This window comes from Globicephala melas, chromosome 6, assembly GCF_963455315.2.
Source record: "Globicephala melas chromosome 6, mGloMel1.2, whole genome shotgun sequence".
Lineage (NCBI taxonomy): Eukaryota > Metazoa > Chordata > Mammalia > Artiodactyla > Delphinidae > Globicephala > Globicephala melas.
This window is the reverse complement of record NC_083319.1, coordinates 68,331,895-68,345,474: the sequence shown is the minus strand read 5'-3', so window position 1 is coordinate 68,345,474 and position 13,580 is coordinate 68,331,895. Positions and strand designations below refer to the sequence as shown.

General features: G+C 40.1%; 2 protein-coding genes across 2 annotated transcripts in view; one reads left to right on the top strand and one right to left on the bottom strand.

Annotated features, from left to right (window-relative positions):
- HAUS6 (HAUS augmin like complex subunit 6) overlaps positions 1 to 8,476 on the top strand; it is a 44,041-nt gene extending 35,565 nt beyond the window's left edge. The window contains exons 16-17 of the mRNA XM_030840626.3: positions 1,461 to 2,507; positions 4,496 to 8,476. Coding sequence (XP_030696486.2) covers positions 1,461 to 2,507; positions 4,496 to 4,590 — 1,142 coding nt within the window. The 3' untranslated portion in view covers positions 4,591 to 8,476. The remainder of the gene's footprint in view (positions 1 to 1,460; positions 2,508 to 4,495) is intronic.
- Positions 8,477 to 9,541: 1,065 nt separating this feature from the next.
- RRAGA (Ras related GTP binding A) lies at positions 9,542 to 11,315 on the bottom strand. The gene has a single exon (XM_030840628.3). It carries the CDS (start codon positions 10,912 to 10,914, stop codon positions 9,973 to 9,975), a length of 942 nt encoding a protein of 313 aa, XP_030696488.1. The 5' UTR covers positions 10,915 to 11,315; the 3' UTR covers positions 9,542 to 9,972.
- Between the last annotated feature and the right edge of the window lie 2,265 nt (positions 11,316 to 13,580).

Below are 13,580 nucleotides of genomic sequence, written 5' to 3'. Positions count from 1 at the left end.
GGCAAAGTTCGGATATTCTTGTCCTCATGTAGGCACATCATGCTGGGTAAGTGATTAGATATATAATTTCCATTTTGCTACTAGAAATGACATATCCAAAGTTAAATGGATTCAGTTCAGGTTGAACCTAGCCACTGTATAGATTGGTGGTTGGCAAACTACATCTTGCAAACCAAATCTGGCCCACCCTATGTGTTTTTGTACATAAAGTTGCATTGAACACAACCTTGTTCATTTGTCAGCATATCGTTTATGGCTACTTTCACATTACAGTGGCTGAGTAGTTACCACAGATAAGATGGCCTGCAATACCTGAAGTATTACTATCTGGCCCTTTATAGAAAAAGTGTGTGTTGTGTGTGTGTGTGTGTGTGTGTATACTGTATATATATAAGTATATAAATAAATATATATATATATGCATGCCAAACCCTGGCCTAGATGGGCAAGAAAATATCTTTTTTTCCATTTATTTGTTTGTTTATTTATTTATAAATAACATCTTTATTGGAGTATAATTGCTTTACAATGGTGTGTTAGTTTCTGCTATATAACAAAGTGAATCAGCTATACATATACATATATCCCCATATCTCCTCCCTCTTGCGTCTCCCTCCCACCCTCCCTATCCCACCCCTCTAGGTGGTCACAAAGCACCGAGCTGATCTCCCTGTGCTACGTGGCTGCTTCCCACTAGCTATCTATTTTACATTTGATAGTATATATAAGTCCATGCCACTCTCTCATTTCGTCCCAGCTTACTCTTCCCCCTCCCTGTGTCCTCAAGTCCATTCTCTACGTCTGCATCTTTATTCCTGTCCTGCCCCTAGGTTCCTCAGAACCATTTTTTTTTTTTTAAGATTCCATATATGTGTGTTAGCATACGGTATTTGATTTTCTCTTTCTGACTTACTTCACTGTGTATGACAGACTCTAGGTCCATCCACCTCACTACAGATAACACGATTTCATTTCTTTCTTTTTTTTTTTTTTTTGCGGGACCCGCACCTCCCACCTCCATTTCTTTTTATGGCTGAGTAATATTCCATTGTATATATGTGCCACATCTTCTTTATGCATTCATCTGTCGATGGACACTTAGGTTGCTTCCATGTCCTGGCTATTGTAAACAGAGCTGCAATGAATATTGTGGTACATGACTCTTTGAATTATGGTTAAGAAAATATCTCTTTAATACATGTGATTTGTATGTGCTGTGTGAAAGTATATGCACATTTCAGGAACACGTTTCATTTTTTGTGTGTGGTCAGTTGGAGATGGAATTCTTTGATGTTGTTGGGCTTTGGTGTATTGTGGAGCCTTGTCATCCAACTGGCATATTTATGAACATGTACTGAGTCAGAAGTTTTATCTTAAGCACTAGAAATGAAATGTTTAATTGCATGTTCTATTTGGGAATTTATTAATAACTTGTGTTATTTCCCCCTTCATTTAATCAGTAAGTGAAATTAGGAGCTCATGGAGAAAAGCTGTTAAAATAGAAGATAACAGAAGTGCAGAACCAATTCAGATGGATACTGAACATAGAGAAGTATTGCCAGAATCCTTACCTGTGGTGCATAATCAAAAAGAGCTTAACGTGGACAGTTTTTTCTCAGCAACCACTGTGTCCGATTCTAGCCATTCTCATTTGCCTGAAGAGAAAGTTGTTTCAGATTGCCTCAAGTGTGTGCTTCAGAAACCTGTGGTAACCAGTTGCATAGGTGAACCAACAACACAGAATGTGTCAGATTTGTTAAATAAGGACATAATTTGTAAGCAAGATTTGGAATGTACAGCTTTACAGAACAAGTTTTTAGAAACTAGCCAAATAGAGACATCCTCCCCTGCTGTAGGCAATAGGAGAGATGTGATAGGTAGCAGTGAAGAAGAGTATATTAAAATATCAGACCACTCGAAAGCTTCTTACAAAGATCTTTCCATGCATAAAAGTATGTTATGGAACTCTTTTCAGATATCAAGTGGAATTAGTTCCAGTTTTAAAGATAGTGATTTTGGCATATTACATGAAACTCTTCCAGAAGAAGTTGGTCACTTAAGTCTTAATAGCTCCAGTAGTACAGAGGCCAATTTTAAACTGGAACCAAATAGCCCTATGCACAGTGGCATTTTCCCAGAAGGTGCTGTGGGAGGAAGACAGAATACTCCAGAATCAAACTTTAATTTACAGGCTACTTGGAGTGGATATGAGGCTCTGAAGAAATCTGTGCCCAAGCAAAGGGAAGAAATTTGCCTCTCTAATCCTGAAACACTTGAAAGACACAAACCAGAATTGAGCCTTACTTCCCAATACATGCAAACTGATGATATGCTTAACTTTTGGGGCACTCATGATATGCACATTGACTGTACAAAACCATCTTCACGCATGTCCCTTGGTGAAAGAAAACGGTCTCTTTCACCACTAATTAAGTTTTCTCCAGTGGAACAAAGATTGAGGACCACAATACCATGTAGTCTTGGAGAACGTCTACCTAATTTAACAGGTAAGATTTAACTAGATAATGTGCATATTAACCTGAAGTTTTCTCTCACCTTCTCCTAAAAATAGCATGCAGTGAATGTTACATGATCTTTATTGTTAATATGACAAAATATGCTCCTTATTCCTTCAGCTAGGATGAGAAGAGTAAACCCATCATTTTTATGGGTACTTTCAGAATGTCTAGTGATTTTTTTTTTTTTTTTTTTTTTGGCGGTACACGGGCCTCTCACTGTTGTGGCCTCTCCCGTTGCGGAGCACGGGCTCCGGATGCGCAGGCTCAGTGGCCATGGCTCACAGGCCCAGCCGCTCTGTGGCATCTTCCCGGACCGGGGCACGAACCCGTGTCCCCTGCATCGGCAGACGGACTCTCAACCACTGCGCCAACAGGGAAGCCCTTCTAGTGATTTAGCTTACAATTGGTATGGGACAGGGGTGGAAAACAAAACCAAAAACCTGAAACCTATTGCTTTTGTAATAGAAACTACTGAAAGTAAACCTTGTCAAAATCTTTTTGGCTAATGGAAGGTGGTTCTAAAGTTGAGAAACGCTATGTTAAATATCATTATAATATAGTGGGACTTCCCTGGTAGCGCAGTGGTTGAGAATCTGCCTGCCAATGCAGGAGACACAGGTTCGTTCCCTGGCCAGGAATATTCCACATGCCGCAGAGTAACTAAGCCCATGCACCACAACTACAGAGCCTGTGCTCTAGAGCCCACGAGCCACAGCTACTGAGCCCATGTGCCACAACTACTGAAGGCCATGCACCTAGAGCCCGTGCTCTGCAACAAGAGAAGCCACGGCAGTGAGAAGCCCACACACAGCGATAAGAGTAGCCCCTGCTCGACACAACTAGAAAAAGCCTGTGCGCAGCAACGAAGACCCAACACAGCCAAAAAATAAATAAATTTGAATTAAAAAATAATATAGTATCTGTGGTTTCGTTTGAAATAATTTGATGGGGGTGCAGTGACAAAACAAGGTAGGTCATTGTATTACTTTCCTAGGGCTGCCGTAATGACGTACCACAAACTGGGTGGCTGAAGACAACAGAAATTTTTTGTCTCTGGAGAAAACAAGTTCTGGAGGCTAGGATTGAGAATCAAGGTGTTGGCATGGCCGTGTTCCCTCTGAAGCCACTAGAGCAGCGGTCTCCAGCCTTTTTGGCACTGGGGACCAGTTTCGTGGAAGGCAATTTTTCCATGGTGGGGGGTGGGGAGGTTCAGGTGGTAATGCGAGGGATGGGGAGTGGCAGATGAAGCTTTGCTCGCTCGCCTGTCACTCACCTGCTGTGCGGCCTGATTCCTAATAGGCTGCGGACGGTTAGTGGTCCACGGCCCGGGGGTTGGGTACCTCTGCACTAGAGGATGATCCTTCTTGATTCTTCTAGCTTCTGATAACCCCCAGGTGTTCTTTGGCTTGTGGCAGCATAACACATTTCTGCCTCCATCTTCACATGGCATTCTCCCCTTGTGTTCCGTGTACCTTCTTATAAGGACATCAGTCCTGTAGATTAAGGGCCCATCCTACTCCCATCTTACCTTTTTTTTTTTTAATTCTTTTTGGCTGAGTTGGGTCTTTGTTGCTGCGCGCGGGCTTTCTCTAGTTGCGGCGAGTGGGGGCTACTTTTTGTTGCGGTGCTCGGGCTTCTCATTGTGGTGGCTTCTCATTGCGGAGCACGGGCTCTATGCGTGCGGGCTTCAGTAGCTGTGGCTCGTGGGCTCTAGAGCGCAGGCTCAGTAGTTGTGGTGCACGGGCTTAGTTGCTCTGTGGCATGTGGGATATTCCCGGACCAGGGCACGAACCTGTGTCCCCTGCATTGGCAGGCAGATTCTTAACCACTGTGCCACCAGGGAAGTCCCAGAATAATGGTAATTTTATTGCAGTTACATATTTGCATGTGATCTTTTTACTGAAATTTGCTACTACTTGGAATTTGTCCTATTTTTTCTTTATAATGTTTGCTTATCCTTTTTTCTCTTTTTGAAGTCAATTTTGCAGAAGAAGAAATCTTGAATAAGAGCCTTGATGCCAAAGAATCTCCATCCGACTTGAAAGATGAAGTAGTAGCCCAGTCAACTTAACTATGATGAACTTAAGTTGAAGCAATGTCACAGGATAAAAACATTTGTAATTTAAATACACATTGGAAGTGTAACTTTTTCAGGGTCTAAAAAAGTCCTAAATAATGCTTTTTAGCCTTCTCTACTGATTTTAAGTAAGGAGAGTATGTTTGGATTTTCTCTCTCTGTATGGATATGGGGTTGAAATGTGAAGTATTTGGAAAGCAAACAAGTTATGAGAAGCCATTTTGGTTTCTTGGATAATCTTGTGGGCATGAAATGGCATAGTATTAGGTTTACTAATTCATTATGTTCTAATTTCAGTTAATTAACATAAGGATGAGTAGTTTTTAATGTGTTTTATTAAGTGGTTAACTTAATAGCCATTGGATATACTGATCTTTCTTTTTAGGGAAATATACAACTTTTATTGTTTCTTTTTACAACATTCTGGTACTAAACAAAAAAAGTGAGGAAAGTAATGCTTTGGGGTGTATAATCAAAATGACAAAGTTTAAGTTTGGGAAAGCTCTAAAGAGGCTTAATGATTATTCAGGTAGGTTGATCCTGGAAAATGATGTTTGATGGAATAAAGTGCATGTGATGATAGTGAAGACTGGAGCAGAATGAATTTAGAAAAAAGGAAAAAGGCAGAAGATGACTAGATACTTTTGAGGGACATTATAAATCCATTCAGTGGGTTGTATAGCAGTTTTATATTTAGTCTAATTTAGACTTTGAGAATTTAACTCTAGTTTTTTATTTTAACAGAAAAAGTGTAAATTAAAAAATTAGTCTGGTTTTTTTTTGGAGGGGCACTGTTTTTGGGGAAGGGAGCTAATTTTTTTTTCAATTTTTAAAAAATTTTTTTATTGGAGTATAATTGCTTTACAATGTTGTGTTAGTTTCTGCTGCACAGTGAAGTGAATCAGCTATACTCATACACACATCCCCTCCCTCTTGGACCTCCCTCCCCCTCACCCCCCATCCCACCCAACTAGGCCATCACAGGGCACCAAGCTGAGCTCCCTGTGCTATACAGCAGGTTAAGGGAGCTAATTTTGATTGTTACTTTCCTCCTCAAAAACCATCAGTTCCTCACTGCCTACAGAATAGCTTCAGATTAACGAGAAAATTGAATTTGCGGTTAAATAACTTGTTCAGTGTTACACAGCTAAGTCAGTGGTGAAGCTAGGATTTGACCTTATTTTCCTTCCTTAATATACCAACAAGACCTCCTAGAAGTAACTAAAAGGCCAGGATTTAGGATATGGCTGCAGGAGTGGGCCTTCTGGACTCTAAATGGGAGTCAGATGTGAGGCCTCTTGTACAATGTCCTGCCTCATGTAGTTAGACCCCCTGGCCAAGAAAACGGCTTGTCTTTAGCATCCAAGTGATGAATACATGCCATTGCCCTCTGCGAACCAGGTTGTTAAGCACACACTGGAAGGGTGGTAGCACCTACAGCACCCGTGTCTAGCCTCAACTCTTAACCATCACAGCCTTGTCCAGTTTGCCAAGAAACTGGCAAGAAGAGGAGAAAAGTTGAAGAGTTCTGGAAGTGGATGGGCTTAATACTTCATCTTTCTTCACTCATTTTGGCTTACTTTCTGTGTTGCTTGTTTGATCCAAGTTTGAAGGCCAGTCTTTTTTTGTGAGAAAAGACAGAAGAAAAGCACAAATAACTGCCTTCTTTGCAGTGGAAAAGAAAGAGGAAGAGAAAAGCTTCTCCTAAGGTGCCATATCCTTTTATTAGTTAACAGAACAAATAGGGACTCTCTAAGTCTACTGGGAAACTGTCCTCTAGTCTTAAGAAACCTAATATTGGTAAATCCAAAATTAACATGCTAAGGAGAAGGTATTAGCATCTACAAAGGGCCAGAGCTATTCCTGGATACTTAATATATCATTTAAGTCTTATACTTCTGTAAGATAGTGATATTGTACCTATTTTACAGGTAATGATACCGAAGCTAGGGAGCTTAAATGACTTGTCTAAGATGGACTTGAGGAATTACCTGGAATACATCTTAAAAAAACATATATTCTGTAGGTCTAAAGTGAGGATTAGAAATCTGCATTTTAAATAGCTGCCCTGGTAATTCTTAGGCTCAATAAATAGCTTGAGAGCCACTGCTAGTGGATAGAGATTCACATTTAGCCCTGGGGTATCTTAAAGAAGCTAGGTACACTATTACATTCTGCTTTAGAGATATGAGCTCTCTGATAAGGAAGCTGAAGTTCATCAATAAGTGTGGGCCCTGAATTAATGGGAATCACAAGACCAAAATATCTTTGGATATTAATAGATTTACAAAAACCACATCGTTGTTGAGTCACACCTGTGAAAGGCTGAGAGTTTTTGGCATTCTTCCCTGTCCTTTGTATGCCAGTAGTATAAACAAAAGTATATTAAATCTGTCACTTTCTCCTAAACCATTTTGATTATGACTCCTCTTCCTTATCCAATATTGCCTGCATTACCTGCCTTTTGACCTTAAGGGACTGCTTTGACCATATCACTTCTTTGTTTAAAATTCCATTAATGGTTCATTGTTAATTCCAGAAGTGAGTTCAAATTTAAAGGCATATAAGGTCTCCTCCATAGATTCCTCTTTTCCCTCTTCCACTATGATCTCCCCCCCACCTTTTTTTTAACTGAAATGCTTTGGTGGGCATGTGTCTTTAAAAATCTTAATGCACAGTTCTGAAGCTGGAATATCCTACCTTCATCTCCCAGCCTTTCAGTTATAGTTTGTCCTTTAGGGTTCAGAACAAATCTCACTTTCACCTTGAAGTCTTAATCTCTTATCCCTGGGACTGTCCCTTCTCTGAAATCTCCTATGGCTTATGTTAACTTTTATTCACTTAGTATTTTTCATTTATTGCTTTTATTGTATTTTTTCATGGTTGTGATTTCTCCAGTTGTATTGATTAAATACATACAGACATATACTTACGTAGATATGTGTGTGGGGTGTGTCCACACATACATATACTCCAAGGGCCATAGATCATCCTTAGCAGATACTGAAGTATTGGAATTGTTTTCTTTGCCTCTGTGTGATGGAATTAAAGTAATGGTAAAGACGGAGGGCTACTTTATTGCTGTAAGAGTACTTTTTCTCATTACATTCACAGCAGAATATACCTTGTTTTATTCACTATTCATAAGATGGTGTGTAAACTGACTTCTCTATCAGTTTGAAACTTTAGACAATGCCCTTATGTTCTAATTGTTTTAAATGTTTAAAGACAACAAGCATATAATGTTGCTTAACATGAAAAATGTTATCAAGTGGAATAAAGACTATTGGTTGTTAAAATCAATTTGGGGGAATTTAATTGAAAACAAAAATACAAGTATTTTGAAAGCATTCTTTACCATGTGTTTCTTAACCATGATCTATGGAGTCAATTTGATTTAAATTCTTGAGACCTGTATAAAAGGAAATCCTGTTTTTCCCCTACTCTGAGTATACTAAAATTAAAGAAGATAGGTTTAAGGACATTTTCCTTAATGTAAAGAAAGTATTTGCTAAAGTAAAGCTCTCTTTCACGTTAAGTTGCACATACATAGTTGATATACCTTTTGCGTTATGCACTGTGAATGTTGAATTTAAAATATTTGTGAGTCCTCCATGGGACTATCTGTAAATGTTTTACATACTAGTCTTGAATAAATGTTCAGTATTATACCACCTAGCTCTAGATTTATTAAATGTATTTTAAAATGATTTTTAAAAGTACATATATACCCTCAGAGTTCATTTGGAGTCTATACTAGCTTATTGCCAAAGGCCCTAATTAGACTAGTTTAATAACATATCTGAACAGCTTCTTGCTCTTCATGGGTAGGGATCTTGTCATCCACAGGTGCTGCTATAAAGGATTTAATAAATGTTAAATAACTTTATAAAGGTTTGGAAATTCCCTATCACTTATATTTAATGTCTGTAAATAGAGATAATGCCTCATTTGTAAAATGAGGTGAGAGGAGTTGATCAGAGGTGTTTTGGCTCTAAGATACTAGATTTCATTTAAAACAATCTATGAGGCGGCTGTAACGGGGCACTTTAGGTCTGTTTTTTGATTTCACTATACCACACTGCCAATTCAAAATAGGAACCTTAGAATTCTTCCCCCAAAGTATGTAATCTAAGAATCTGATTCAAAATTATCCAATTTCCAGACAAATACAGATGGGAAAGTGATCTTGCCCAAAGCAAAACACTATTCTTTGAGAAGTCATTTAACTTCCTGGCTTCAGTTTACTCAATCTATAAAATTGGGGAATTTATATGAAGGAATAATGTACAGCTAAAAAGCTAGGATTTTTATGATGAAGAGTTAGGAGAGGATCTGCAATTACACTGCCTAGGTTCAGCTGTATAACCTTAATAAGGTCATACCAGTTTTCTCATCTATTAACAGATAAAAGTAATCTACCTCACAGGTTGTGAGGATTAAGTAAGAAAATGCACATCAAGTATTTAAGAATACCTGGGATTTAGTAAGGGCTTAAATACTTAGCTAGGCTTCACATCCAGTAATTTGGGAGCGGGGAGGAAGAATGGCTCAGTGGGTGGTATTGACAGCTGACACATTACTGAGTCTGTGCCAGGTACCATTCTAAATGTTTTCCATGTTGCTTTAGTTTAATCTTAATCCAATAAAGTAGTGCTCTCCTTATCCATATTTTACAAATGAGGAAAGAAGCACAGTAAAATTAAGTACCTTGCCCAGTTCACAGAGCTAGTAAGTGAAGGGACTAGAATACTAACTCAGCTCAGGTGGTCTAGCTCCAGAGACCGTTCTCTTAACCACACTGCTACCGTTGCTATGAAACATCGTTAAGGTGATGGGAGCCAAGATCACAAAATCAAACTTACCAGTTAAGCAATACTTGTGGGCAATCAGAATCTATAGCTTTAATATTAACCACCTTCAAATTATTTCAAATAAGACCATATTTTAAATTGCTAACAGCAAATGTTTATTCATGGTTGAAGCCAAAAAGAATTTATAAATGCATTTTAATACCTTGCTGATAAAATAACATTCCACCTTTGCAACCTTGTAAGGAATACCGGAAGATATTGTAAAGGCTTTGATGTGTATATCTATTATAACCAGGTAATCAGAACACACACACACATACACCACCACCTACTTTAGTGTTAACACCATACCAACTTTTCAGAAAGGCCATCTTGAAGCTCTACTGGATAGCTGAGTAAATAGCGTCCAAGGCTTGAAGACTGGGGAGAAGGGAAGAAAGGGATGGAAGAAGTAAGCAGCACACATTTCAAAGCCCACTTTTAAGCACACGACATTATGAATATTAAAAGAAAACGGGGGGAAGGCAATTCAGCATTTTCAGAGAGCGCATTTTGGCAATATTCAACGCATAAGAAGGCTGTGCTTGGGACCATCCACTCTCTCCAGCTTCTCAAAGTGTTTCCTGGCATTGCGAATGTTGATCAGAGTAGCTGCAGAAGGGATCGACGGATCTGACATAACCACCATCACGTACGTGTTTGATGTGAAGATGTCGATGAACGCAGCGAAGTTAGAATTCCTAACCTCCATGCTCTGGAAAGAAGCGGCCAATTTACTGCAGCTCAGCTTGAACTGCTTAATAATGTTGCTGATCTTCTCGAATCGGTGGACGTCACGCTGCTCTTTGCACTGGTAGTGGGAAATGACCAAGAACGTCGCCCTCTCAAACAGCAGAACTTCATCGGCCTCAATAATCTGGGCAAAATTCCTGAGGTTCATCTCCAGCTGCTGAACATTGGGAATCAGCTGATAGACAATACTGGACCAGGCTTTGTAGAGCGTTTCATCCCAGATGGATGTTCGAAAACAGGCACACTCCAGCGGGCGAGACAAACGCCTCAGGTCTTCCTCTCGCTCTTTAAAAATCAGGTCACGCTGATCCTCCTGAACCAGATCCATTTTGTGCACCAGGCAGAAGATTTTGGCATCAGGAGAGTTCTGGAGGATGGCTTCCAGACACGACTGGTAATAATGCATGTCCTTTTCCAGTTCGCGGCTCTCCACGTCGAACACGTAAATCAGAACCTCGACATTACGGAAGATGTTGTCTCGCTGGCTGGTGAAGTAATTTTCCATGAAGGTGTCCTGACCGCCACAGTCCCACAGATTCAGCACCAGGTTGCCCAGAAATCGGACGTGGGAGTGCTCCACATCAATGGTGGCACCCAGGCGCCGGGTGTCACGAGCGATGTAATTGGCAAAGATAATGGACCTCATGCTGGTCTTCCCCGACCCGCTCTTCCCCATCAACAGCACCTTTTTCTTCATGGCTGTATTTGGCATCACCCGCCGGAGCTGCCGCGGACTGGGCCTCAGGGCGCGGCCTAACTGCAGCGAGTCGGAGGGAGGGAGGGGCCGAGGCTTGCGGGGGCTCCGACGGCCAGGCCGTGCAGCTGTGCAGCCGGAGAAGCCGAAGGTGCGAGCTCGGGGCTGGGAAGGCGGCGACCGGTGAGCTCTTTCTCGGGGCAGAGCGCCGTGGGGTAAACCGCTGCAACCGCTACGGAGAAACGCTCGCCTTCCGGAGAGGAGAGTCTCTGCGTCTCCGCTGCCACCCACTTCCGGCGGCGATCTCGCGAGAACCCGCGGTCTCGGCCTTCGCTGCACAACGAGCTTTGATAAGCCGCTCTTTTAACGAAACGCAGCAGGGCCCACCCGAAAGAGAAAATGGAAGGTGAACCCAGGAATCTGGTGTTCTGTTCTGCTATTTAAACGGGGCCTACGGTTGCAAATTGTACGTGTGTGGGCAGTTGGGAGAATGCTGCCATCTCGTGGCCGAAAAAACCCCAGCACACCACTACGCGCTTTAAGAGCGCGGTGTGCTGTTGCGTGGTTTTAGGCCTGAGCAGCAGACAGGGAAAAGCCGAAGAAGGCTTAACTTCTCCGTCCAGTTAGGCCTCCTCAGATTCCCTGGTTTACTCAGTACAAGGACAGGGGAGATAAAAACTGTACAGATGTTCAGAAGTAAGTGATTGCCCATTGCTACACAGCTGAATGGTGGTGAATCCCTCCCGGGAGATATCCTAACTCCCAGTTAGTGCTTTTTCCACTTGGAAGCAAGTTCCTTTCTTACACCTGCTTTCTCGGTAGTCTCAGACTTTGGGATTTATAATCAGAATTCCAAAGCTTGAGGAAATTCTAATATAGAACATTACTTACTACTCACAATAACCCTATGAATAAATAACCTCATTTTCAAGTCAGTAAATGGAAGCTTACAGGGGTTAGGTAACTCTACCAAGTTACACGTCTATTACATAATGAAGTGCAATTTATTTTTAAAATATAAGGTGTCCATCATACACAGTGAATACACAGTCCATACACAGTGAAATGATTACAGTCAAGCTAACCTATCTTGTATAGTTACCAGTTTTGTGTGTGTATGTGGTGAGAGCACTTGAAATCTACTCTCAGTAAATTTCCAGTATTCAATACAGTGTTAACTATAGTCATCATGTTGTAGGTTAGATCCCTAGACTTACTTATCCTGAATAACTGCAACTTTTTATCCTTTGACCATTATCTCTCCATTACCCTCACTTCCCCCTACCTGGTAATAACTATTCTCTCTGCTACTATGTATTTGACTTTTTTTAGATTCTACAGATAAGTGAGATCATGCAAGGTTTTTCCTTTCTGTGTCTGGCTTATTTCACTTAGCCTGATGACTTCCAGTTTCATCCTTGTTGTTGCAAATGGTAGGATCCCCCTTTTAAAGGCTGAATAATATTTCATTGTATATATAAACCTCCATTTCTACTTTTTTTAATGTAAAAAGATTTCTTTTGATTTTTTTGTTCAAAACTTAACACATCTTCAGTTTTCTGAGCCAGTAAGAATGTTCTCTAACACCATATTCTACAAGTGGATATTGACATAAATTTTAGCTAAAATATATCAACAGAAGAATTCCTGCTATTCTTAGAGAAGTTGAACATTTTTGGTTTTTAGCATTCAGTTTATTTAAATTCTTCTAGTACTTATATTGGATTATGATGATTTTTCCCCCTTTTCCCCAGTGTTATTGAGATATACTTGACATATGATATTGTATTAGTTTTAGGTGTACAATGTAATAATTTGATATATGTATATATTGCCAAATGATTACCACAATAAGCTTAGTTAACACCCATCCCCTCACGTAGTTACAATTTTTTTCTTGTGATAATAACTTTTAAGATCTACTCTCTTAGCAAGTTTCAAATATACAATACCGTATTGTTAACTATAGTCACCGTGCTGTACATTACGTGTCCAGAACTTATTTATCTTATGACTGGAAGTTTGTACCTTTTGACCACTTTCACCCATTTTTCCAACCTCTTCAAACCCCACCTCTGGCAACCACCAATATGCATCTATGAGTTTGGTTTTTTAGATTCCACATATAGATGAGATCATATAGGATTTGTCTTTCTGTGTCTGACTTATTTCACTTAGCATAATGCCTTCAAGGTCCATCCTTGTCGTTGCAAAAGGCAGGATTTCTTTCATTTTTATGGCTGAATTCCCTCTCCTGTCTCTCTGATATTTATTGATATATTAATATCAATCACATTTTCTTTATCCATTCATCCATCAGTGGACACTTGGGTTGATTCCACATCTTGGCTATTGTAAGGAATCCTGCAATGAACATGAGGGTGCAGATATCTTTTTGAGATAGTGACCTTTCCTTTGAATACATACCTAGTAGTCGGATCGCTGGGTCATATGGCAATTCTATTTTCAATTTTTTTGAGGAAACTCCATACTGTTTTCCATAGTGGCTGCACCTACATTCCCATCAACAGTGTACAAGTGTTCCCTTTTCTCCACATCCTCACCAACATTTGGTATTTGTGGGGGTTTTTTAAAATTTTTATTGGAGTATAGTTGCTTTACAATGTTGTATTAGTTTCTACTGTACAGCAAAGTGAATCAGCTATATGTATACATATATCCCC

Coding starts and splice junctions, on each gene's coding strand:
- RRAGA (XM_030840628.3), bottom strand. CDS start 10,914: ATGCCAAATACAGCCATGAAGAAAAAGGTGCTGTTGATGGGGAAGAGC.